We start from the raw sequence: 27,382 nt of genomic DNA, 5'->3' as shown, positions 1-27,382 counted from the left end.
ATATTTACAGAAATAACAGCCGATTAGTACGATACGGGGCGTTAGTGGACACGCAGCGGAAGCGGGCTACGAGTTTATAACGAATATTCACATATTAAATATTTAAAGCCAATCCACGCCACAAACTTAGTCAATTTTAATCAGGCCACAGTAATTTAGGAAATTTATGTGACCAAGTTGCAATAGAGACTTTTATAAGGGCATGGCTTTGAAGGCCGATAGAGAGTGACTAACTAAAAAGAACTTTTGAATGTTTCTATTGTCTATGAATTAAATGTATGAGTGAAGTAAAAATTTTATGACCAAATGGAGATTGTCCCCAGAGAGAGATGGTCCGCTTGCATCTTAATTAAAACAGCCAAAAGTAGCCAATAGAAATACACGTCAAATAACGCGAGTTATCCTTGGTCCCACAACTCGACGGTGATGTCTCGATAGAGAAATATGATATTTTTCAAGTTTAAACCCCGCAGTCCCCATTTCCATATTAAGCTTTATGGAATAAATGGTTTTTCTAGTTGTAACCAATTGCAAGCAAGCACTACGTCACAATAGAGTGCATGTGCACAACAGGAAATGCTAGTTAGATAAATTTGGACTTTTTGTCTTGTAAATATATTAGTGTCAAATGTTGGCAAGCGTATGTATATATTATACTATGCGTTGACGCTGTATGGCGTACAGTAGTTTGAGTCCGTGTTCACTTCGACGGTCGACTGGGGAAGTGTCAAGCGAGTAATTTCAAAAAGGTAAGTGTATGTCCATACAAGAGAAGGCGAGAGATACATGTATTAAGCATATTAACATCGTTAGGCAGGGTGCAGGGGTGGGCAGTTGTCCCCCCCCCCTCCATAAAAATTGTTTATTCATTAAGAGATTTCATAATTGTTATTGTAGCACTGAGCGTACTGAGTGAGTGTCACCCCACCATTCCTATTTTAATATATATATATATATATATATATATATATATATATATATATATATATATATATATATATATATATATATATATATATATATATATATATATATAGTTACAAACGAGTTGTAAGTCAAATGTTAATCAGTTGAAATATACTCGCAACGCAATACAATATATTTTTACAGGGGGGAAGGGATAGTTAGTAATGCGAACTATCAGTCCCATTGTTTGCAATATACCCTATTAGGTCCACCTCCACGTGGTTCCCTCTGGAAACTATCGTGCTGAATTCCAGGTGTATTCATCACGGTGGGTCATCTAACTTGCCCTTTCATCCTCACCTATCATTCCTCACTGGTATCCCGCCAGTGTATATCGTTAGCGCAGGCGGGGTTGCCATTTCATTATTATCCATTGAAAAAAGAAGAATACAGTGAGTGGTACCTCGACATAAGAGTTTAATTCGTTCCATAAACTTGCTTGTGTCTCAAAGCAATTTTTCCCCATTGAAATTAATTGAAACGCCATTAATCCGTACTCCCATAAAACCACCTAAGTTGTTTCTGTTAAGTGTCAGTCTGAGGTGGGAGAAACTGTTAGACACCAACATCCACCCCGTATGTGGGTGTAGTGTGCGATTCCTCATATCTCAAAACACCCATATATCGAGGTACCACTGTGTATATATATATATATATTTATGGAAATTGACAATAATAAATGGTCATAGTTTCTCCCCATAGTGCCATAGTCCGGTAGTCCGGGCAGCAACGCGTGCGTACTCACCGCTTGACCTCGGGCGGCTGCGGCTGCACGTGCAGCCCTGTCGCCGCACCCTCGCCCGCGCCCTCCGTCACCTGCACCTGCATTCACAACAACCATTACTCGTCCTCCGCCCGTTCACAATCTGTATGCTTATACAATTTATCGTCATCTTTTGGGGGAAAGGGATTGGTAGTAATGGAGCCTGAGAATCCCATTGCTAGCAATATACCCAACCAGGTCGACTTCCTCGCGGTTCCCTCTGGAAACTATCATGGTTAATTCCTGATGAATTCATCATGATGGGCTAACTGGCCTGTTTTCATTCTCATCTATCACCCTTCACTGGTGCTCCGCCAGCGTATCCCGTTAGCGCAGGCGGGGTTACCATACCATTTTCACCCATCAAAAAAAAAAAACAAATTATCGTCATCTTCCTACCCTTATCCCAATTATTATTTGGGGTCGGTATAATATGGTTTTATCCATATTACTAAAGGATTTGGCTTATAGTTTTACGACTGGCCGCCTGTCTGACGTCAACTCTTTTTGGGAATGCATTTGCTGGTGATTTTCGCCACCTACGGTTTGGAGGAAAGGATTGAGAGAAAAAGGAAGGGAACGTTGGAAATGCGTAAAGGAAATTAGTAAATTAGAGGAATAAGGGATTTATGTGGGAAAAGAAAGGGGGCGGGGGACGTTACAGCGGCTCGGGAGGCCGGGGTCGCATACCCGTATGCACTTATTCTAGAATCGGACAGATTTCTAGAGAACATCCCTGACGCATTACAATATATAATGGAGTTAAAAAAGCAAGCAGTTTTTTTTGCATGACTGTGTTTTAGTTTGAATGGTGGGATATGGAATGGTAGTGCATTAAGAGTTTTATAGGCGACAGAGTATAATCTATTATGTCTATGGTACTGCTCATGTCTATAGGCGACGGTTACCATTTTCCATCGGGTGGATCGTCAGCTTGTCTGTCATTCTAAGTTGCATAAAAAGGAATAAAAAGATGTTCAACTATGTCTTTTGAATATTTTATGTTTAAGAAAGATGATTGTTATGCATATAATGAGCTTTAATAGCACAAAAGAAAATATTTGGGTAAATATTATAAAACATATATTTCTTGTAAATTAACCAAGAAACTTGTAGGATTACAGTGGTAAAATATTGCAGGCAACGTAGGAGGTACCTGCACGGCGGCGGCGAGCGCGGCGGGCAGCGGCGGCAGCGGCGCCAGCGGCGGCAGCGGCGAGGCCGCGCTGTCGGCGTGCTGGCGGTACAGCGCCGCGCAGCGCTCGCACGGGCCCTGCTTGATGGAGTTCTGCTGGCAGCCGGCCGTCGTGATGGTGACGAGCTTGTGCCCCACCACCCACGTCATGGCCTGGCCGCCCGCGAACAGGAACTCGGCCAGGTCGGAGCGCTGCGGCTTGACGCTGCACGGCGACGACGCGTAGCGCGCCAGCAGGTCCGTGCACGTCTCCGTCAGCTCCACGTGGAACAGCGCCGACGCCGCGCCGCCGCCGCCGCCGCCGCCGCCGCGGCCCCCCAGCCGCCGCCGCCCGCGCCGCCGCCGCCGCCGCCGCCGCCGCCGCCGCCGCCGCCGCCGCCGCCGCCGCCGCCGCGCCCGCCCGGCAGCAGCCGCCCACCCAACGGCGCGCGGGACACCTTCGACCCCTGCCGACAAACATGCCAACATTTAAATGTGTAATGTAATGCGATCTTGAATTGGTCCTGCGAAAATTCTTTTATCACGCTGGTTTTGATACAAGTTCTTACGTCGAGTTCTCTTCTTTTGCACTGTTATATCAGGTAATACCACATACAGTCGTATGATCCCCGCATAGAATGAGCCACCTCTTTCATTAGCGCAGGTGTTGGAGGAGGCGACTAAGGGAGCTTAATGATCAAGAGATAAGCAGCAGGATCCCTCTTAAAACATCACCAAAACCTAACTACGGTTGTCAACCCGCCTGCTATGTGTGGCAACTGTTGCTGAAACCCCTCTAATAAAAAGAGGCCCATGTTCAGTAGTGAACAATATCTTACATACAATATCTCCATAGAGTAGAGCAGCCTTTTCCAAAGTGGACGATAACGCCCCCTTGTGGGCGCTGCAGGCCTAAAGGGGGGCGGTAAGCGACCAAAAAAAAAAATGGGCGCGTTGTGTAGAGGCTTGGGAGGTGATTTGTTGATCTTGAAGTGATAGTGGTTTTTAAGTAGGTGAAAAAATGGGGACATAGGAGATAACCTCTCGCTCTCTTCAGTTGTCGGACAGATGATGTCTAGTGAGAGCGCATGAATGACGATCCTTGGGATTTGCGAGGCCGCCATGTCAAAGAAGGAAACGGCGGAAAGGGAGCGAGAGATCGACCCCTCCGCCCCACAAATCAGGCGCCGGCGACATAGGCGAAGAAGGCAGGACCGAGGAGGAGATCCTACTTCACCGCATGGGCCAGGGGCAGCAGCTGCGAGGGCAGCCGTTACCCCATCACCAACACGGCCCGGAGGAGGCACGCGCGTGCTCCCGCGCGCCCCCACTGAGGATACACCTGGTCACCTAGTGAAGGGGTCCGCCAGTGAGACGGACCAATGCGGTCGGGACCGGACGATTGTTCGCGCACACCCACGTCTCGAAGAAAGCGCTAAAAATGAGCACCGGGGTGTTTTAGCCGGTAAGAGTCCGGCAGTACCCACATATCTCCTCCGAGGTATGCGGGTCTGCATGAGCATTTCCCCTCGGCAAAAAAAAAGGTGAAAAATTGGGGGCGTTAAAAAATAATTTATTCTCAAAGTGGGCAGTAGACAAAATAAGTTTGTGAACCCCTGGAGTAGAGCAATAGTTACAACAGAGTAACAGTGGTGACTTGATACGAGGCTGTACTCACGAGACTGGAGCTGCGCTGCCGGTTGGAGGAGTCCTCGTTGGCGGCGGGCGGGCGGAAGTTGGAGCGGTACTGCAGCTGCTCCTCGAACGGCATTATTATGTAGTTGTGCAGGCCCTGCGCACACACGCACACTCACGTGTACAACTATACACTCATAGACAACATTTTTTTATAAAGGCCTATATTACAGTTATTTGTCAATTGAAATAATAGTATGTAACAGTAATAAGGAACTTGAAAGGTTTTTTTATGCAACTTAGAATGGCAAACAAGCTGACGACCCACCTGATGGAAAGTGGTAACCGTCGCCTATACACATGAGCAGTACTATGGACATAACAGAGTACACTGTTTCGCCCATGATACCCCCCATGCATTGTCTTTCCTGAGGACTCAGTTATTCCTCTGTACCCAGTAAATTCACTGTCATATCCCACCCTTCAAACGGAAACACAGCCATGTAAACTCATCTGCTTCAGATGGTAGAAACACGAATGGGATAGCCTCCAAGCGTGGCTCCAATAGCAAATACAAGCTCGTGATTTACATGAATCTATGGTGGTATTGTAATAAAACATATCGGGCCCAGTAATAGTACAGTATTACTAATTAGTATTAATAATTCCTTGCTTCAAGGCGATGGAGTGAGAGCTGTAGTGTGTAGGTGTGGGTATACTGACGTGTATGATGAAGCGCACGAAGTTCTTGCGGTAGGAGAGGCGGCACTTGAGGAACCAGGCGGCGATGACGTGGTGCGCGAGGGAGACCACGTAGTGGTTGTACCGCGAGGGGTTGGTGTACGGCAGCAAGATAGCGAACACCGACATGTACTGGTCCTCCACGAACGACGCGAACACCTTCGGCAGCCGCGTCAGCGCTGCACACACGCACGGAATGCACTCTACTGACACACTCATACTCACAACTACATGTCCACTACAACTATACTACTGGTGTGTAATAAAATAATCTTTGCCCATCTTACACAGTAACATGGAAAAATGGTATAATAATATACCTAGTCCGGCCATAAGTTTTGTTACAAATGAAAATGCATTTTATGAAGTAATGTAATATCACTAAAATTTATACCAACACATTTATTAAAGTCTCAGCAAAAAATAAAAAATAAAATACTCTATTCGAAATGGCCACCTTTGGTTTTTATACAGGCCTTTAATGTCTGGCCACTAAACTGGCTAATTTTGTTAAGACACGTCCCACCAAATCGTCACTGACGTAGGATGATGACCACGTTGTATCTTTCCGACCACTCAAACAACTTCTTTAGAACTGTGAGCTTACACTTGTAAGCTCACAGTTCTAAAGAAGTTGCTCAAAATGATAAAGTTATCATTTTGCTTATTGTAATGTTCTTCAATCGTGAAAATGTTTTAATCAGTAAAGAGGATATTTCTGTGGCATTCACCTGCGTATCGCGACAGAAGGCGGCTGATACCAAGCTTTTGAAATGTCTCGAATATGACCGATGGCTCCATACGAACTTTGTGCAAGGCGATCACTGCAATCCTATTTCTTTAACACCCCATTCAATATGTGTAATTTGATAATGAACACGAAAATAATGGAAATGGCGCGAAGTCGAAAGAAGTTTTTAAAATGATAAACATGTTCCAAATTTAAATGAAAAAGTTGAAAAAAGAAAAGTTTTTATGTAACAGTATTTATGGTAAGACTAGTTATATTTTAAATTCCCTGCTTCTTTATTGTCGCCGCGCGGCGGCCGAGCGCGCGCGGCCAGCCCGCGCGCGGCCAGCAGCGCGGGCAGCGCGCGCAGCACGGCGCCCAGCACGGCCCACTCCTGCTGTGTACGCACCATGGAGCAGAGCGTGGAGGCCAGCAGGTCCAGGTCCTGCGCGCGGCGGCCGAGCGCGAGCCCGCGCGCGGCCAGCAGCGCGGGCAGCGCGCGCAGCACGGCGCCCAGCACGGCCCACTATAAACCGGTACGGGCCTGTTTATTAATATACCTGAATAAGTCCAAATAGCAATTATTCTGTATTTTTACAATTTAGTACGTACAATTTTATAAAATGTTTTCTACTAACTTGATAGGAATTCCAGCATGGGACTAGCTATAGCCTTGGTGTCTGATATCTTGGAGAGGTCCAGCAGCACCTCTGGTAACATCTTGACCATCGTCTCGCGCATTTCCAGAGTGAAAATCGTCAGCGCGTTGATGTACGGCTGCGGTGATCGGAGAACTGAATCAGAGACGTTTACATGTAGTCAGTGCGTAGAGGTGGAAGTGGAGGTGGCTGGCGGCGCGGCGGCCGAGCGCGAGCCCGCGCGCGGCCAGCAGCGCGGGCAGAGCGCGCAGCACGGCGCCCAGCACGGCCCACTGCGGGTGGCGAGAGATACTGACCCATGCCGTACTTGAGCATGCAGCGCACGATGCGCTGCTGCGTGTCCTGCGCGCCATGGAGCACAGCAGCGCAGCCCGCGCGCGGCCAGCAGCGCGCGCGCAGCACGGCGCCCAGCACGGCCCACTCCAGCAGCAGCGTGGTAGGGCGCGCAGCGCCGCCAGCGCCGGCAGCGCCGCGCCGTGCAGCTCCGACAGCGGCGGCCGCCGCGCCTCCGGGAAGTGCAGGCTGCGGTCCGCGATCTGCACACGCGTTACTTATTGTACGTCTAGTCGGGTACATCGTCTACACAAAATAAATATATACGAAACAAACTATTTATAACAAGGCTTTGTCTAAATTGTAGTATGGAGCAACGGAACGCAGCAGATGTCCAGCAGCACGGCGCCCAGCACGGCCCACTCCTGCTGTGTACGCACCATGGAGCAGAGCGTGGAGGCCAGCAGGTCCAGGTCCTGCGCGCGGCGGCCGAGCGCGAGCCCGCGCGCGGCCAGCAGCGCGGGCAGCGCGCGCAGCACGGCGCCCAGCACGGCCGCGGCGGCCGAGCACTCCTGCTGTGTACGCGGGTGAGCGCGCGCGGAGCGCGCGCGCGCGGCCAGCGCGCGGCGCGCAGCCGCGGCAGCACGGCGCGCGCGCGGCGCTGTGTACCGGCCGTGGAGGCCAGCCGCCGCGCGGCTCCACCACCAGCGTACGCGCGCAGAGCAGCACGGCCCAGCGTGCGCACCATGGAGCAGAGCGTGGAGGCCAGCCCAGGTCCGCGCGGCGTAGCGCGGCGGACCGCGCGCGCGCCGCTCCACCACCACGTACGGCGAGCACAGCGGCCGCAGCCGCAGCGCCGCCGCGCCGTACACCGGCGCGCCGCTCGCGTCGTAGCAGAACCCGACGCAGTTCGACGAGTTCACGCGCAGCCCGAACAGCATCTCGAAGATCTGCAACGAGTCATACGGATGCGCGTAAAGGACGAAAAGGTACGGAGCGGTTCCCAGTTAGGATTATGTGATGCTCGTGTTCGGGTGACCTTGATGCGTATGTCGGGGTGGTGCACGAAGAGCGCGGGCCGCTTGTAGTGCAGGTCGAGGTGGTCGAGCAGCACGAGCAGGCAGCGCGCGGGCAGGGCGCCGGGCGCGGCCAGCAGCCGGTCGTGCAGCACCTCCAGCAGCCCGCTCGCCGCCAGCCGCAGGTCGCTGGTGTCCGCGTCGGCCGGGATCGGCACGTCCGTCACGTACATCTCGAACGGCCGGTTCAGAATCTGCACACGCACCGCCACACTATCACGTACGGTACACTAGTATCGATGTAGCAAAAACTAATAGTGCAAATAAAAAAAAAAGAATGTATTGAAAAAAAAAAATAGTACATTACTGCAGTGGCCAGCAACTGAGGCATTGATGGACGAACGTGTAAATGTGGGCTGAGGCGTAGCCGAGGCACACATACGTGAGTCCATTGATTTACTTAGTTGTAGCCAAAGCTTGTATTGTACTTTTCTCAAACAATGCGCGGAAATCAAAAACATAATTTTACTTTTTAAGTTCAATAACGAATAACAAACAATAATAATTTTTCAAGCGCCTTAATGTTCCTTCATTTTTTTTTTTCCAATAAACAGCTTTCTATTTGCAAGCCAGTTCGAAATTTAAATAAAACCTTTTATTAGTTACCTCCTTGGTAGCCATGTTTCGAAGTAAAAGGTCATTCCATTTTTAAATTACAGGACAGATATGAGTTTACAAATTAATTTATCTGGCCGCAAAACACGACAGATATGGATTTTTATACAACTTTTGCCGGCCGCTGCCTGTATGTATCTGGCCAGTACGGCAATTTTGATTTATCTCGAAGAAGATTGTCAAAATAATGCTCACATTTCCAAGAATGTTTGAGAAAAATAAAAAATTATATAACATAGAGTAATATAAAGTTTTTAATTGATCGTGAACAAAAACTGTGAAAGTTTGTTTTTGAGTAATCTTTTTTTTTATTTTTAGGATATCAATAGTAAGCAATTAGAAGAATAAAATTTAATATATTAAGCGCTCAGATTATAGTGTCTAAAAAGTTAAGCCACTTTTATCGGAGCACTTATATAGCTTTAAAAAAGATTTTTAAAATAAGCAGCAACCTTTTTGTACGATTGCATACGTGGTAGGTTTACCACATTAGAAATTGTTACTCTATATTAAGGTAAATAGACAAAGGTACTAATTTAAAATAATATTAATATTTATTATTTTTTATAATATTTAAGTTTGTTAAGTATTAAGAATAATGCGTAGATAAAGAATAAGAATGCGGAAAATAAAACTTTATAATTTTTTCATATTGTTTCAAAAATTGTAAGATTTAGTGTGCAAAAACTGTTTTATTTATTAAAGATAAAATATAAAAAAAAAATCGGCTAAGGGCGAGTCGGACTCGTCCAACGAGGGTTCCGTACAAAATCATCAATTTAATGTTTTTTTTTTTTAAATAATTACAAATTTTAGGTTTTAGATTTATTTCTCTTCATGCCAAATTTCACGATTCTAGGTCAACGGGAAATACGGTCAACGGAACCTATCTTATGATTGCGTCGATTTAGAAAAAAGAGCGAGGTACGTTGACAACTAGCCGAGTGAGAGTGTAGTGGGAGTGCAGAGTGCAGCGGGTACCTTCTCGAGCAGGTCGACGAGGTCGGTGCAGGTGTCGAGGCGCAGCGCGGGCGCGCGCGCCAGCGCCGGCAGGTGGCGCGCGGCGGCGGCGCGCAGCGCGGGGTCGGCGTCCAGCGCCGCCGCCGCCAGCGCCGCCGCCGCGCCGCGCTCGGCCGCCTCGTCGCCCGCCGCGCGCCGCGCCGCCGCCGCCAGCGCCGCCAGCGCCGCCAGCCGCACGCCGCCGCGCCGCTCGCGCCGCACGTAGCGCGCGCACACGCCGCCCGCCTGCGCGCCGCCCGCGCGCATGCGCGCCGCGATCAGCCGCAGCGTCGACGCCTCCTGCACGCCACCACACCGCGCCGTCAGTACCGCCCGCCGTCCGCCGCCACTCACCGCACCCACCCCACCCGCCCCACCCGCCCCACCCGCCGCACACGACGACCTACCGGCCGCTCGTGGCCGCAGTAGTCCACGAGCTCGAGCAGCGCCTCGTGGCTGCCGTGGTAGTGCCCGCCGTCCTGCAGCTGCTCCAGCGTCGTGATCAACTCGTGCAGCCGCGTGTGGATCAGCTCGTTCGGCGGCTCGAACGCTCCTGCGACCGCGGTACGACACCTCAGTTCACAAGTATCACTTCAAACAATTTATAATCACTTATGACAAATAAAGAACTTTTGAAAACAAAACTTCAAAAAATGTCCAACATATAAACTCGGGTTCCCATTGTGGGTAACGAATAAGTAGAAAAAATTTATAGAGCACAATGTCTATTTCCAACAACAGCATCAATAATGAAAAATAGACTCTATTTCCATACTAATTGTTACTAAATACTTTATTGATCAAATAACAAAGTACAAGTTGATTCAATTTATGTGGATTTTGCGAAGGCTTTTGATAGAGTTGACCATGACATACTTTGTATCAAAGCACATCTTTTGGGTCTTCATGGGTTACTTCTGCTTTGACTTTAATCTTATTTAATAAATCGTCCGCAAATCGTAATTATTTACAGCCATGATTCAGTCCCGTTTGAACTAAAATCTAGTATACCCCAGGGCTCCAATTTGGGTCCTCTATTATTTATTTTGTCTCAATGATCTTCTGCAAACTTTAACATGTGAATATTTAGCCTTTGCTGACGATATAAAAATATATCGTACAGTACATTGTAACCTAGATTGTGAAATACTGCAGTTTGATATAAATCGTTTGCATTAGTGGTGCATTGATAATAATATGACTTTGAATATATCTAAATGCCACGTCATATCTTTTACCAAAAATAGAATTCTTCTAAGTTATCCATACTTTGTTAATAATGTACATTTGGAAAAAAACTAATCCATTCGTGACTTGGGTATTATATTCGACTCAAAATTGTCATTTAGACAACATTATGACTACTTACTTACAAAAGCAAATAGAACTTTGGGGTTTATCTTTAGAACAATTAGACCTTTTAAAAACTCGCAAATTATTTTGTCACTCTGCACATCACTAGTTAGAACTTCACTTGAGTACTGTTCTGTTATTTGGTCTCCCTTTTATCAGAACCACATTGACAGAATAGAAGCAATTCAAAAACGCTTTGTTAGATTCTTGAGCACTAAGTTTTGTCTGAGAAGGAAAATTCATTTGTACGAATTAAGACTTAATCACTTTAACATTAATTCTCTTATAAATAGAAGATCTATGTCTGATTTCATAACTCTCTATAAAATAATAAACTATAAATGGGACACTAGCACATTGATGAACCATGCTTTGTTTCGTACAGGTAATGAAAGAATACAAACAATGTTTTATATATGGATTTGTAATAATAATGTATCGTATCACAATCCAATTAAGCACATGTGCAAATAAAAATCGGTAAAAAAACTTTTAAGTTAAACGGTTTTATTTTATGTGCACTGAAAACTACAAAATAAATAAATAGTTATTTACCTATCAACCTACGTAGGTGATCTCGGTCATTAATATCTCTGATGGTAGTGGTTGTCATAACATGAACCATGTCAGCGGCCGAAAGGCAGTTCATGAGAGAACATTAACACCAGGGTTTGCTTGGTAGGTAAACTAAGCAGCCCGCACTATAACAAGTAGGTATTTTGACCTTCTAGTTCAGAAATATTTTAGTACTAGGCAGAATAGCTTTTAGGCATATTAGACTAAAATAAAAACGTCGGGCCCATTAACTATTTCTGTATTACTTTCTACTATACTAAGTGTGGATTGCATCGACTTATTATAATCGTCATCATCATCATCCTAGCGGTTTATCCCGGTCGCATCCGAAACCTCATAGCTCCGGAGTCCAGGGTCCGCTGAATCGACTTACTATAATCGTAACTGGAGGTTTTGACCATCAATAACCAGCCGTTACGGCTTCACCAGCGAACGCCGAGCTCATGATCTACCAAAGTATAAGATATGCTCTGCTAAAGGTATGATTTCAGAGGGGCCCCACGTTTTTATTTTAGTCTAATATGCCTAAAAGCTATTCTGCCTAGTACTAAAATATTTCTGAACTAGAAGGTCAAAATACCTACTTGTTATAGTGCGGGCTGCTTAGTTTACCTACCAAGCAAACCCTGGTGTTAGTGTTCTCTCATGAACTGCCTTTCGGCCGCTGACATGGTTCATGTTATGACAACCACTACCATCAGAGATATTAATGACCGAGATCACCTACGTAGGTTGATAGGTAAGTAACTATTTATTTATTTTGTAGTTTTCAGTGCACATAAAATAAAACCGTTTAACTTAAAAGTTTTTTTACCGATTTTTATTTTCTTGTTTTTAGTATTTAGTGAAATTGTTTACCGAATATTCCTCATTTTATTTAATTCATTCAGTGCATCATTATTACATGGTTTCTTACCTGATAATTTAGTACAATCTAATTCCTCAATACATAGCCCTTCCAGAGACTTGACTCGACTTAGAGCCACGTATGCTTGTCCTTCCTCAAACCATTTTGAGCCCAAATATACTACTGCATGGTCGACGGTGTTGCCCTGCATTTTATGGACGGTGAATGCTCATGACAAAACTAAGGGCAACATCCTTTTTTCAGCCGTACCATAATTGAATTTTGCTGGAAACTGTATGGCTTTAGGGTAAATAACGTGCATGCCGTCTGTGCCAAAGTCAATTAAAACTGATGATATATCTGTTTCGTACATTTGGGTTCGACGGAACTGAGGCCAAAAAGGTGTCTGAGTGTCAAGTGTCTGAGAGTCTAGTGTCTGAGTGTCTTGTATCCGAGTGTCCAGTGTCTGAGTGTCTAGTGTCTAGTGTTTAGTATCTGAGTGTCGAGTGTCGAGTGTCTAGTGTCTGAGTGTCGAGTGTCTGAGTGTCTAGTGTCTAGTGTTTAGTGTCTGAGTGTCGAGTGTCGAGTGTCGAGTGTCGAGTGTCGACTGTCGAGTGTCGACTGTCGAGTGTCTAGTGTCTGAGTGTCTAGTGTCTGAGTGTCTGAGTGTCTGAGTGTCTAGTGTCGAGTGTCTGAGTGTCTAGTGTCTGAGTGTCTGAGTGTCGTGTGTCGAGTGTCGAGTGTCTAGTGTTTCGAGTGTCTAGTGTCTGGGTGTCTGAGTGTCAAGTGTCTGAGAGTCTAGTGTCTGAGTGTCTTATATCCGAGTGTCCAGTGTCTGAGTGTCTAGTGTCTGGATGTCTGAGTGTCTAGTGTCTAGTGTCTAGTGTTTAGTATCTGAGTGTCGAGTGTCGAGTGTCTAGTGTCTGAGTGTCGAGTGTCTGAGTGTCTAGTGTCTAGTGTCTGAGTGTCGAGTGTCGAGTGTCGAGTGTCGAGTGTCTAGTGACGAGTGTCTAGTGTCTAGTGTCTGAGTGTCAAGTGTCTGAGTGTCTTGTGTCTAAGTGTCGAGTGTCGACTGTCGAGTGTCGAGTGTCAAGTGTCGAGTGTCGAGTTTCGACTGTCTAGTGTCTGAGTCTCTAGTGTCTGAGTGTCTAGTGTCTAGGTGCCTGAGTGTCAAGTGTCTGAGAGTCTAGTGTCTGAGTGTCTTATATCCGAGTGTCGGAGTGTCTAGTGTCTAGTGTTTAGTATTTGAGTGTTGAGTGTCGAGTGTCGAGTGTCGAGTGTCTAGTGTCTGAGTGTCTGAGTGTCTAGTGTCTAGTGTTTAGTGTCTGAGTGTCGAGTGTCGTGTGTCGAGTGTCGGGTGTCGAGTGTCGAGTGTCGAGTTTCGAGTGTCGAGTGTCGAGTGACGTCGAGTGTCGAGTGTCTGAGTGTCTTGTATCCGAGTGTCTAGTGTCTGTGTGTCTAGGGTCTGAGTGTCTGAGTGTCTAGTATCTGAGGGTCTAGCGTCTGAGTGTCTAGTGTCGAGTGTCGAGTGTCAAGTGTCGAGTGTCGAGTTTCGAGTGTCGAGTTTCGAGTGTCTAGTGTCTGAGTGTCTAGTGTCTGAGTGTCTAGTGTCTGGGTGTCTGAGTGTCAAGTGTCTGAGAGTCTAGTGTCTGAGTGTCTTATATCCGAGTGTCGGAGTGTCTAGTGTCTAGTGTTTAGTATTTGAGTGTCTAGTGTCGAGTGTCGAGTGTCTAGTGTCTGAGTGTCGAGTGTCTAGTGTCTAGTGTTTAGTGTCTGAGTGTCGAGTGTCAAGTGTCGAGTGTCGGGTGTCGAGTGTGTCGAGTGTCGAGTGTCGAGTGTCAGAGTGTCTAGTGTCTGGGTGTCTGAGTGTCAAGTGTCTGAGAGTCTAGTGTCTGAGTGTCTTGTATCCGAGTGTCCAGTGTCTGAGTGTCTAGTGTCTGGATGTCTGAGTGTCTAGTGTCTGGATGTCTGAGTGTCTAGTGTTTAGTATCTGAATGTCGAGTGTCGAGTGTCTAGTGTCTGAGTGTCGAGTGTCTGAGTGTCTAGTGTCTAGTGTTTAGTGTCTGAGTGTCGAGTGTCGAGTGTCTAGTGACGAGTGTCTAGTGTCTAGTGTCTGAGTGTCGAGTGTCTGAGTGTCTTGTGTCTGGTGTTTAGTGTCTGAGTGTCGAGTGTCTGAGTGTCTTGTGTCTGGTGTTTAGTGTCTGAGTTTCGAGTGTCGAGTGTCTAGTGTCTGAGTGTCTAGTGTCCGAGTGTCTAGTGTCTGAGTGTCTTGTATCCGAGTGTCTAGTGTCTGTGTGTCTAGGGTCTGAGTGTCTGAGTGTCTAGTGTCTGAGGGTCTAGCGTCTGAGTGTCTAGTGTCCGAGTGTCTAGTGTCTGGGTGTCTCAGTGTAGTCCTATTATTTGATACCCATATTGTGGTGGTTGTGGAAAAATATGTACCTAGTCCGCCATATTGGAACGGCGTCCATCTTGAATTTTAAATTTTGACATAATCATCGTGTTTTACTAGTGTAGCCCTTTCATTTGATACCCATATTGCGGGGGTTAAGGAAAAATATGTAATCCGCCATTTTGTATCGGCGGCCATCTTAGATTTATAATGTTATTGATTTTATTATATTGTATTGTCATCTAAATTAAATGTGTGTACCAAATTTCAGATCAATTTGACAACGGGAAGGTGCTTAAATTCCAATTTCTAATTTTGACCCAAATAAATAAATACCGTACAGGTCGAGCTAAATAAAACCGTTTAAAAATATAACAATGTATGGAAGGAGCTTGATATTTTTCAACAATCCTTGCAATGTTACATTAAGGCTGCCAATTTGTTACTTTAAATTTATAGCCGTTATTCTTTTAATGTTTCTAATATCGAATGTTATACAGAGCAGTTATTGGAGTGCAAATTTAATGCTGTTTTATGTAATATTTATTTTATTAATGTATTAATCTGTTGCCTTGTAATAAATAAGTAAATAAAACACTTTTAAATTAAGAATTGCAAATGAATAAGCCTACACTAGTGTGTTAAGCTCCCTAGTTGACCTGTAGTGATGGCATACTTACGGTCCTGGTCGATGATAGTGCGTATGATTTTGAGCACCACGTCCCACGCGGGCTCCGACAATTCTGTCGGCATCCGCGTCACCAAGCTCTGCAGTCCCACCAACACCTCGTACGTCACCACCTGGTAGTTGCCGCTCAGCGCCTGTTCCATACGACACAGTTATTTTTTTTTAAATCAACAGATAAGATTGTAACTTAAGAAATTGAATATTGAAATGATTACAAATCTTGGAGTAGCTAGCGTGCACCACTTGTAAACCATTTCTAGTCAGAATCATAAAGTGTCCAGTTTTTGTTCTTATATAAATTTAAATATATAAATCATTTTAAATGATAAACTCTTGTGCAATACTGTTTACAAAAGTATAAAGGAGTGGTGGTCCTGTGTGGTGTAGAGTGGTGACCTTGTATAGCGCGGGCAGCACGGTGTAGAAGGAGTCGTGCAGGGCGAGCACGCGATTGGGTCCCCACAGCGCCGAGTTGACATAGAACACGGCGCCCTGCAGCAGCCCCGCGCCGCCCTCCTCCTCCTCGCCGTCGCCGCCGCCGCCGGCCTCGTACAGCAGCCGCACCAGCTGCTGCAGCGCAGCGTACCCGATGTCGGCCCCCAGCACTATTCGCATTAGCTACACACATAACATTCATCAATCACATCAATTTAGATCGTTTCCAAGAGATATTTATGTTGACCTGTCATGAGCCAACACAAGTTTTTAACACTTGCATACATTCTATTAATACTGACATATGGCAGTCATATATGCAATCATTATAAAAAAAAAATTGAAATCTGTAACATGCCAAAGGAGCATGGAGAAGAGCACACTAGATGGATTTTACAAGAAGAGACAAAAAACGGCTAAAGAGATGTATAACAGAATGGATCTAAATTCAAAGGATGGAAATGGAGACGAGCAGGTCATATGTTAAGAGGTAACAGTAAATGGACCAATACAGTCTCAGAATGGGCTCCTCGATACAGAATTAACAGAAAAAAAGGCCGCCAATATAAAAGATGGTTGGATAAGATGAAAAGTGTTTTAGGTGCATCTCGGCTCACTACAGCATGGAATTGAAAAGGATGGAAGAAGTTGGCCTCTGTGTCGAAAGGACACGTTGACCCAGCGGCTGTCGTACAGCATAACTGTTAATTATTTAATATTTATGGTGAATAAATGAAGGATTTAAAATAGAGGAGGTGAGGTGTGATGGGGTATACTAGAGAGCGACGGCGCAGGTACCTTCCAGCTGCACTGCGAGTAGTGCTCGAGGATGACGGTGCGGCAGAGCGCGGCGACGAAGGCCGGCAGCGCGGCGCGCGGCAGCAGCGAGTAGCACACCACGGCCTCCAGCAGCGCCAGCGCCGCCGCCACCACGCCCGCCTCCGCGCTGCGCCCGCTCGCGCCGCACGCCACGCTGCGCACGCCGCCACCGTACACTACACTGCACTACACTACACTACACTACGCTTCCCCTGCTATATGCAAAGCCTTGTTTCCTCCCTTATACTGTGCAAGTTCCCCACAAATTCGTACAAATGTAACCGTCTCGATTTGAATCCATCATCTTATAGAAAGCTCACACAGTACCAATATTAGTAACAGGGAGCACAAAAGGTAAGTGTCACAGAATATTTTTCCCTGAAGAAGCTCGTCTCTCAGTAATAATAACAACAGTGTGATCTTGATGTTTCAAATCAACAAATGTTAAAGTGAAACAAATACCAAAAATCAGTACATGTACTGCTTACTTGACAATTCCGTGTACTATTTCTTCGTCGAGGTATGTTGCGTTATACTTGACCACATTGATGACCAGCTGTAGGAATTCCACAATTAGTGCAGGGTTTTGTATTTGTGGCAGCCACTCCAGAAGAAATGAGCCAATCTGCACAAATAACAATAACCTTATGATGGTTTAATATTGAAGGCCTATAAAATTAGTTTCAACTTATACAATTAACGTGATGATGAGAGATTTGTTATAATGAAATAACCCAGAATAAAATCAGGTTGCCAGCAGAACAGTAATTGTTGTTTTAATTGAATATCACTTGTATTTTCATTTGTCACCCAGAAGCAAATATTAAAACAAGTTGTTATTTAAGCATATAAGTTGAAATCAACATTACCTGTTCTTCAAAACATGTAATATTCTTTCCAGTATTAGTTAAAGCATGGAGTAGTCTAAATCGAAGCTGCGAATCCTCTGGCGGGTGGTTGGCGTGTGACTTCTGAAGGTAATTGAAGAAGATGGTGCGCATGATGGTGAGCTCATCTGCGGGTCCATCTGCTTGGCCTTCCAGTATAATGCGCAGGAATGTCAGCTCGGCGTGGCGAGCCTCAGTGTTTGTATCGTCCAGCAGATCTCTTGTACATATCCATAATTTTCTTACTGTACCCTGAGGGAGGTGGTGTAAATATTTGACTTTAAATGTATAGACTAAATATTTTAGTTTTATTGTTTAAAAATCTTTAATGTAATTTTACACTTAAACAAAATTTTGTAAATGGTTCTACACCTCCTAGAATATATTGTTTGATTTATGGCACACACACACACACACACACACACACACACACAAGACAATTATTTGTATCACAGACTTCTTATACTTATATTCCTTACAAACACATTCTTAGGACTGATAGAAGATCAAAGGCACATTGAGTATAACCTTTAATCATTGGCACTGTTAAATGTATGTTCTGAACAATGCATTTATTGTTTACACAAGGCATTCATTGTTTAGAAAGGTATAAATTTTATACTACTTTATATCACTAATAGAAAAGTACTGTAACTAGGCATTGATTTTCACCTTGGGGTCACATTCATTATATAATGGATTTAATAAATAAGAACAGTATACACCTTAAATGTATTTTTGCATGCTATCACGTTGTTAGCTAAGCACGAATGTTCTTTGACTAATGTAACATCTTTAACTTTACCATGTTTAAGCAAATAAAGATTATTATTATTATTACAAAATATCCTTCATATTAAAATATTTTTAAATTATTTTGTTATGGTCAATGTTGTTTATTATTTAGTGGACATTCCGAAAACATAAACAAATTATTTTTCAGTGATAGGAGACAATGTCTTTTTATAATTTTGATAAAGGTGAAATGAAGAAGGCAGTAATTTTTATTATTTAGCTATTTAATGCTCTATGACACTTGACAAAAGAAACAAAGTTTTAGGCAGCCTGAAGGACCTTTCAGAATAAGCAAAAGAAGTAGAAGAGTGTCCTAATATAAAAATTTTAAATAAAATAGACCATACAGTTTAACAAAATATACAAATTTGTACAAAACAGGACACTTCTACTTTGTACAAATTGTTTGCTTGGGCACCTCTGTCCCATTCGTGTTTCTACTGTGAAGCAGTTGTGTTTGCATGGCTGTGTTTCGGTTTGAAGGGTGGGATATGGCAGTAAATTTACAGGGTTCACAGGATCATGGGTGAAACAGTATACTGTTATGTCTATAGTACTACTCATGTCTATAGGCGACGGTTACCACTTTCAATCAGGTGGGCCGTCAGCTTGTTTGCCACTCTAAGTTGCATAAAAAAAACACTGTTAATGTGTTTAAGCATGCTATGATAGAATGTGAAAACATTGTGCTGTAGCTATTACATGTGGTATTACATGTACATTCTGCTGAAAAATGTTGTGGTGTTGCCTCAATTGTATATGTAAATACTATCATAAATTAAATTTAATAAAAGTAGTTAAGGTGAATATAAAATGAGCTAAATAAAGCTAGCTAATTTTAAAGGCAAATAGATAAAGGATAATTTTTTTACATCAAGCATATTAAAAAAAATAAAACCTTGTGGTATCTGAATAATAACATATTAAGCAGATTCTAAATAATGATAAGGATAGGAAGATGATGATATTGAAAATATAGCAAATAATATGTTTTTATAGTAGATAAAATATCATATGCACAACGGCCCAAATGAGAGGCTAAGCGCAGAAAAGAGAGTCCAATTTACATTACAGTATATAAAATAATTACAAATATAAAATATATATTACTGTTTAGTATATGAATGTAAAAAGTTTTTATATAATAATAATGAAGTTTGTCAAAAACATAATTTTATTATGTTTTTATATTCTATATAATAACAAAAGATAAAACTGTTTGCAATGTAGATATGTTGCTTGGTGCCTACTGCAAATCAATACTGAGTGTAGAGTTTGTTTTGTTGTTATAATAATATTGCAGTAACATAAAAATAATTAAGATAGTTTCATTTGTTGCATATCTACTAAGCATGGAATAAATTGACAAGCAGTATTGTATTTGAGTTGAACAAGTCTACACACATTTAGTAATAAGTAATAATATAGTGTCAATTGTGCATAAAGAGCTCACATATGTTTTCTCTCACCCAATAACAATGTACCTAATTAGATAAAAAAGATAAAAACTGAATGATGCCATTGATAAGTCACAAAAACAATGCATGCAAATAAATCTTGTTTCATATTCTTTGTATTTAAAAAAATAGTTTTAAATTAAAGCTAGCGCTCAAACTATTTTTATGTAGGTAGACAATAATGGCAGTTAGAAATCCTTCTAGATATTACATCAGAAATTCTAATGAGGGTAAGTAATAAATAGTGGGTAGTTATGAGATTTACCTCCTGTATTCGCAAGCTGGGCACCTTGTCGCCGAGCTCCTTGAGAGCGCGCAGCCGTCGTTGTGGTGGCGAGTCAGCGCCCAATTCTCGCTCCAGGTCCGGCGATACTAACAACTCGTTCCGCGCCGGCAGTGCCGCTGTGCGTATTACAAAACACCACATAATGCACACACTGTATACAATAACTCCTAGGCTTTATGCCGGTACATCGTACAACCGGTGTTAATCCGGAAAACCTACCTGATGCGCCCTTTTTGAAGAATACTTTCAACTTGTCTTGGAGCGATTTTATGTCCTTGTCTCTCGATCCCATTTTGCGTTGTTCTTGATGTTGAATGCGGGTTATGATTACACTAAGGTTTAATATTAGGTATGGCGATTACCTATGGTTGTGAAATTGCAAGTAAAAAGACATATTTGTTAAAAAATATTCTTAACACCGCTCCTGCTTTGCTATTCACCATTTGACAATTGTCTTTTACAGCTGACAGATCAGTAGGCCTCGGCACTAGGGTTCGTTCAGAAATATGAATATGAATTATATTTCCTCTTTATTTTATTTAAAAATAATCGTTTTGTAAAATAGTATCGCAAAATAAACATGTTTTTTTTTTATTTTAATGTTGTCATTTAGTGAAGAAAATTAGTAAAGTAAATTTTAGACAATAATATTAGACATTAGTGGCGCCTCTGCTGAGTAAGTTAAGAACTAAAATTACTATTATCAATTAGTTTTCTCTATTGCCACTACAATACAAATAGCGCTATTTGTTCCATATAAGCGCGTGCGAACGATTCACAATGAAAAGCAATCACCCTGAGTAATATAGTCTTTTTTACAATTTTATTAGCAATTGTTTGCCCAATTTTTTTTTAATAAGAGGCCGTTGAGTCAAAAGCACATACAAATATAAATAAAGATCCACACAGCAAGTAATATATATATATATATATATATACAGTGATTACTTGCTGTCCTTTACATAATATCCTTTGTTGTAAGTCAGAGACAGAGCTGCTTCGGTTTTGTTTCGAGATTAAGAATAGCAGCGTCCTTGTGTAGTCATAATCTAAGACCAAAAAAATACATAGAAGGAACGATAAAATAAAAACTGTAAATCACATGATTGCCTCTTTTCTTCTTATGTAAATATAATTAGTAAAAAGAGGACGAAAGATATATCATCAGTTGCTATTTTTTTCAATTCATAGTAGACTAGTGTATTAAAAATGTTTGATATGTCCATTATTAATTTATCAATGACAAATTTTAAATTAGTAGATTATATATTCGACACAGTTTATGTAGAAAATATGCAAGCAGGTTGTATCTGAATTTGATAGGGTTATACGGCCGTATAATATATTCTGCAATTTTCTATTTAATTCCTTGTTCTTGGTCATAATGAAACATAAATTTCATTCAATTATCTTTAATTTATTTTCTATATATCAGCGTTTATATCTATATATTATAGAAAATGATTTTAATAAATCATAATTTAGATTAAGATGCTAATTTCATACGTCATGCATAAACAACCTGTTTCGAAATGAAATCAACTCAAGTTTTAAATTAAAAGCCTAGTTAGTATCGTGTATTTTCGATATAATTTTATGAAATTGGAATTATAAGGGTCACGAGCAGGTGTCGTCTGGTCTAAGACAAAACATTAAATAGAATATAACGGATGGTACTAGAGAATAATCACAGATGGCGTTATCAGTTTAACTGTGCAGTAAAATGAGTCGGGACTCGAAAGAGCTTTCGTTTAATTTTTTTATAGATACTATTCTAATGCTAGTGTGTAATAGGTTTTACGTATAGATTAGTTATAATAATTACGACTATAGATATAGATATATACCGGTAAATAACTCGAATATGATATTTATACCATGACTTCCGGGAGCAAACTTTAAATTGTTTGTTTCAACTTGTTGATCGCATTTTATATCACACAGTACCACAACATCATGTTCTATTATTAATTGCTTTATAAATTAAAAATAACTATTAAGTTGATTGATGAACGAAAACAAGAATAGTTACATTCGTAAAAATAAAATAAAGGAACGGAAATGTCTTATATTATTCCATATTTTTATCTATTTTATAACGTTTAGAGTCCTTTTACAGTAAACATAGAGCGCTCTCTATCGAAATATATTGTTAGTAAACTTCCTATTAGAATCTAAAATTTATCATTTCCCTCTTCTGGTTGAGAACAAAAAATGGAATTTTTATTCAAAAGATCAAGAATTCCAATGTTTCTTATTCCATTAAGGTAGCAATCAAGTATACAGCCCGCCTGATGGTAAAAGGTCATTGTAGACGTTTGCAACACCAAAGCTGTCACGTTGTCGACTTCTGGTCTGTCTCTAGAGTAAGCCTCGGCTGGAGGATCAATCAGTCAGTTTTACTTTTGGATATAAAGGACACACACATCTACGAGTTTAAAGTTTCTCCGCTTCACGAAACATTTGCCTGATGTCTAAGCATAATGGTTTCTTATTATTTTTATTCTAATAATGTAATAAGTGTGAGACTTTGTTACTATGAATGGACGGTTTGTTAATCTTTTACGCAAAAACTATTGAACAGATTTCAACGATTCTCGTATATATCCTCAGTTGCACATAGGATATTTTATGTACTTATTCACGCGGGCAAAGCGGCGGGATACAACTACTATTATAATATTATAAACACGAGAGTTTGTAAGGATAGATGTATAGACGGATGTTCATTAATCTTTCACACAAAAACAACTGGACAAATTTATTTATATTTTATTATTCACTTGAAGGTTGAAGGTCGTGTGGTCCCAGCATAGAATAGGCCACCCCTTCTTTTTCCGTAGGTGTCGTAAGAGGCGATTAAGGGAGGGCGAGGGATGGGCAGCAGCGTCCCTCTTAAAACACTTCTAAAGTCTAACTACTTATACTCGTAAATTTTCACAATTCTAATATTAGTAGGAGGACATTGCATTGAAGAAATTAATTTTTATACCAGAGGGAGACTGTGTACAAAACTCGTCTGCTTGGGTACTTTTGTCCCAATCGTGTTTCTATCGCGAAGCGGTTGTTTGTATGGCTGTGTTTCAGTTTGAAGGGTGTGATATGGCAATTAAATTACAGGGTACAGAGACATGACATTTTTGTCCTTTTTTTTTTGATGTGTGAAAATGGTATGGTAACCCCGCCTGCGCTAACGGGATACGCTGGCGGAGCACCAGTGAAGGGTGATAGATGAGAATGAAAACAGGCCAGTTAGCCCATCATGATGAATTCATCAGGAATTAACCATGATAGTTTCCAGGGGGACCGCGAGGAGGTCGACCTGGTTGGGTATATTGCTAGCAATGGGATTCTCAGTCTCCATTACTAACAATCCCTTTCCCCCCCATTTTTGTCCTTTGTAATGGCAATACATGAAATGTATCATGGGCGATACAGTGTTTTATGTCCATGGTACTGTTCATGTATATAGGCGACGGTTACCACTTTCCATTAGGTGGGCCGTTAGCATGTTTGCCATTTTAAGTTGCATAAAAAATACCTAATACGTTTATGATGTTATTCTTGTTAATAGTTCTTATTGGAAATTCGTTAAAATAAATAAATTAAGACATGTGGGTCCTGTTATTTTTGTTTATTTATTTTTAATCTGACTAAGGTGGTAAACAACCATACGACCTACCTGATAGTAAGCGGTTTATTGTTTATGTATCCTTAAGTGTAATTAGACATCTGGAGTACCTACACAGGTAGACAGGCTAGAGTTTATGAAGTGTAAAGTAGGTAGAGACGCGCGCGGCACGCCGTTCGTCGGTCGTCACTCGTCGGTCGGCGGGCGGCGGGCGGCGGGCGGCGGTCGGCGGTCGGCTCATGTCCCTCCGCAGGTAATATACGGGTGTTTAATCTAGCCTCAGTGACGAGGGTCGACAATTTGCCCTCACCTGTGACACCGACAGACGCCTACAGACGGCTACAGCTCACAATCAACTGTCGCCCTAAATACCTGTTTGACATGGATTTATAGTGGACGTGTCGCATGTTATAGTTATTGCCGGCGACTCTGTCTTATGATTTATATCGCTGTACTCTCGTACCTATTGCCTGTCGCGGTTTCTTCGCACATACACAACTAGTTACATGTTGCGGGTTTGCTCGCAAGAAGTCACAGAGGTGTAATATCTTAGTCCTTGGAACTGGCAACGCTTGAAGAGCATCATGAGTGTCACGTGTATTCATGTTTAAAAAGGGATTTGTTACTGTTTTTTTAATGTATGATAATGGTATGGTAACCCCACCTGCGCTAACGGTATACGCTGTCGGGGCACCAGTGATGGATGATAGATGAGAATGAAAAGGCAAATAATTTAGCCCATTGTGACGAATACACCGGGAATTCAGCACAGTGGTTTCCAGGATGGACAAAGTGGAGCTTGACTATATTGCTAATAATAGGACTGGTAATCCCCATTACTAACAATTCTTTCCCCCAAACGGGTACTACTATGTGAGCCGTTATGTTGTTTATCATTACAAGTTGCATTAAAATCGCACAACAGGGAAGCAACCAAACCAGGGAGTCGCTAGGGGGGAAAGGGATTGTTAGTAATGGAGACTGAGAATCCCATTGCTAGCAATATACCCAACCAGGTCGACCTCCTCGCGGTTCCCCCTGGAAACTATCATGATTAATTCCAGATGAATTGATCATGATGGGCTAACGGGCCTGTTTTCGTCCTCATCGATCACCCTTCACTGGTGCCCCGTCAGCGTATCCCGTTAGCGCAGGCGGGGTTACCATACCATTTTCATTCAATAAAAAAAAAAACCAGGTTATCGCGGGAGGGGGGGGGGGTTGTTAATAATGGAGACTAAGGGCCCCATTGCTAGCAATATACCCAACCATATCGACCTTCACGTGGCCCCTCTGGAAATCATCGCCATTAATTCGGTCACTAATTGGGCTAACTGACCCCTCACTGGTGCCCCGCCAGTGTACACCGATAGCACAGGCGGGGTTACCATTACATTATCATCCCTATAAAGAACCAGTGAGTCGCCTACAGACATGAACAGCACACAGTACACTGTGCTGCCCATGATATTTATCTCATGCGTAGACCTCATGAAAAGGGATATTAAAATAATAGGCAATATAAATCACATTATTCCCAGTATTATTTATTTGGCAGATGAGCGTTGAATCCTGCTAGAAGCGCTTTTAAACTTTTATGTACGATCGTAAAGAATAAGAGGAAATTGTAAGCCCATAATGCAAAAAGTACTTAAGCGATATACTTAGTCAAATTGAATTTTTCCCCGGACAAAAAATTAAGACCGCGAAGTTGTGTCGGCGACGCGCGGCGGCGGGCGCTCCGCCGAAACTTTCCAAGCCCACCGAGGACACGGAACGAGCCGGATTGTTTGCCCTGCAGATTTCGCGTACATTTTTTTTCCATTAAGGGGCGATCTCTTAAGATGTTGATTGTTCTGTGCGCTTCAATTTGTTCAATGGGAAACATCTCTTCTTTTTTTTTTTCTGAAACAACATCGATTTGTTATTTTTATTAGCGGCACGAAGGAACGGGGCTCAGTTGCCTGGAGCGCGATGGCCGATCCCTTCAGCGGACTGTTGAATACTTAAAGCTATACAATTTATATGTTCTTTCTAATATAATAAATGTAAAAATGAGCCTGTTTATTAACTCTATAGTGAAATTTGGTATACACGTAGGTAATATCCGGAACTAGCATCCCGCCCCGACTTCGCACGGATTCTACAGAAAATATAAAATAGCCCATGTTACTCCGAGGACATGTAGATTTCGGTAAAATTCGTTGAGTAATTTTCGAATTAAATCGTAACAAACAAAAAATCAATGATCTTTCCTCGTTACACATAATATTAATTGACATTGACACACTACCGGAACATTCGGACTCCCCCGGCTCGGACGCGAGCGCGGGTCTACTAACCATCAGTGAAAATAGCGTGAAAATCGACGCAGTAGTTTTTGAGTTTATCGCGAACAGACAAACAGACAGACGTGGCGGAGGACTTTGTTTTATAATATGTAGTGATGGTGATAGAGAAGAACATACGCTACTTTTTATTCGGCCAGAAAACATATCCCGGTCACGAGAACGAAGTCGTGGGTAAAAGCTAGTATGTATAGTATATATAACTTGACTAGTGACTACCGACGACACGATTAGCACCCCGATTTATGTACATTTATATTTTTAATACTTATATACTTAACTTAAAATATTTTGCTTACATAACATTTCAATTTATGCTCACGGGACCAAGTTATCTCAGGATTGAAAAAACTCACTTTACTCGATTTATTAGAATTTCCTAACAACAATCTGATTCCTAAATTATTATTTACTAGCGACCCGCCCCGGCTTCGCGCGGGTACACAGTACATCACATCACATTAGAAACTTATAAATTTATCAGTGTTTCTTTACAATATTATGCATGTATTATACATATAAACCTTCCTCTTGAATCAATCTATCTATTAAAAAAACCCGCTTTAAAATTAAAGAAAACAAAATTATACCCCCCATGCTTTGCCATTCCTGAGGACTTAGATGTTATTCCTCTGCACCCTGTAAATTCACGCCATATCCCACCTTCCAAACCGAAACAAAGCCATGCAAACGCAACTACTCACGGTAGAAACACGAATGGGACAGAGGTACCCAAGCAATCGACCTTTGTACAAAGTCTCCCTCTGGTAACATTTACCTACCTACTCGTGACGACCGTCTTCGAATCAACCACGGATTCTAGTATGTCGCGTCTTTAGGACAGAAACCCATTATAATAGTTATTTAAAAAATTAAAACAAATTGGTACTACAGAATAGATTTTATTTTTGTGTAAACAAATACTTTTACTAAGTAACATGATGGCATATTTCATTTAAATTTTTCCACAACAAGAGTTATAAAGTTATGCGCCAAACTCAGGCACAAGTGATCGCAAAGCAAGTGCATCATTGAACGTGCGCTAGTGTACCTCGGTACACTGTAGAGCGTGGAGCCCTGTTACCACCTCGAGTAGCTGACATGTGTCAAAATAGTCGTTAGGTTCAAAGACTGATAATCCTTTATTATACAAAATTACAAAACACAATAAAAAATCCTTTTAATTTCTACTGATTCTATTGTTAACGCATCAATAAAGAATCAACCAACAGAAAAAAAT

General features: G+C 42.3%; 1 protein-coding gene across 1 annotated transcript in view; it reads right to left on the bottom strand.

Moving 5' to 3' along the window:
• The window catches only part of LOC113510445 (tuberin), a 45,724-nt gene extending 25,095 nt beyond the window's left edge, over positions 1-20,629 (bottom strand). The window contains exons 1-20 of the mRNA XM_052903299.1: positions 20,383-20,629; positions 20,143-20,279; positions 17,608-17,877; positions 17,227-17,363; positions 16,718-16,892; positions 15,881-16,102; positions 15,477-15,618; positions 10,039-10,184; positions 9,614-9,931; positions 7,981-8,211; positions 7,732-7,891; positions 7,382-7,602; positions 7,099-7,204; positions 6,965-7,021; positions 6,648-6,803; positions 5,262-5,458; positions 4,582-4,695; positions 3,337-3,370; positions 2,886-3,232; positions 1,712-1,788 (exon numbers count right to left, since the gene is read on the bottom strand). Of these exons, the coding sequence (XP_052759259.1) occupies positions 1,712-1,788; positions 2,886-3,232; positions 3,337-3,370; positions 4,582-4,695; positions 5,262-5,458; positions 6,648-6,803; positions 6,965-7,021; positions 7,099-7,204; positions 7,382-7,602; positions 7,732-7,891; positions 7,981-8,211; positions 9,614-9,931; positions 10,039-10,184; positions 15,477-15,618; positions 15,881-16,102; positions 16,718-16,892; positions 17,227-17,363; positions 17,608-17,877; positions 20,143-20,279; positions 20,383-20,455 (3,320 nt within the window). The 5' untranslated portion in view covers positions 20,456-20,629. The remainder of the gene's footprint in view (positions 1-1,711; positions 1,789-2,885; positions 3,233-3,336; positions 3,371-4,581; positions 4,696-5,261; positions 5,459-6,647; positions 6,804-6,964; positions 7,022-7,098; positions 7,205-7,381; positions 7,603-7,731; positions 7,892-7,980; positions 8,212-9,613; positions 9,932-10,038; positions 10,185-15,476; positions 15,619-15,880; positions 16,103-16,717; positions 16,893-17,226; positions 17,364-17,607; positions 17,878-20,142; positions 20,280-20,382) is intronic.
• Between the last annotated feature and the right edge of the window lie 6,753 nt (positions 20,630-27,382).

This window comes from Galleria mellonella, unplaced genomic scaffold (assembly GCF_026898425.1).
Source record: "Galleria mellonella isolate WM207_F2 unplaced genomic scaffold, CSIRO_AGI_GalMel_v1 utg139, whole genome shotgun sequence".
In the NCBI taxonomy this organism is placed as follows: domain Eukaryota; kingdom Metazoa; phylum Arthropoda; class Insecta; order Lepidoptera; family Pyralidae; genus Galleria; species Galleria mellonella.
This window is presented reverse-complemented; position numbering and strand designations above follow the sequence as displayed.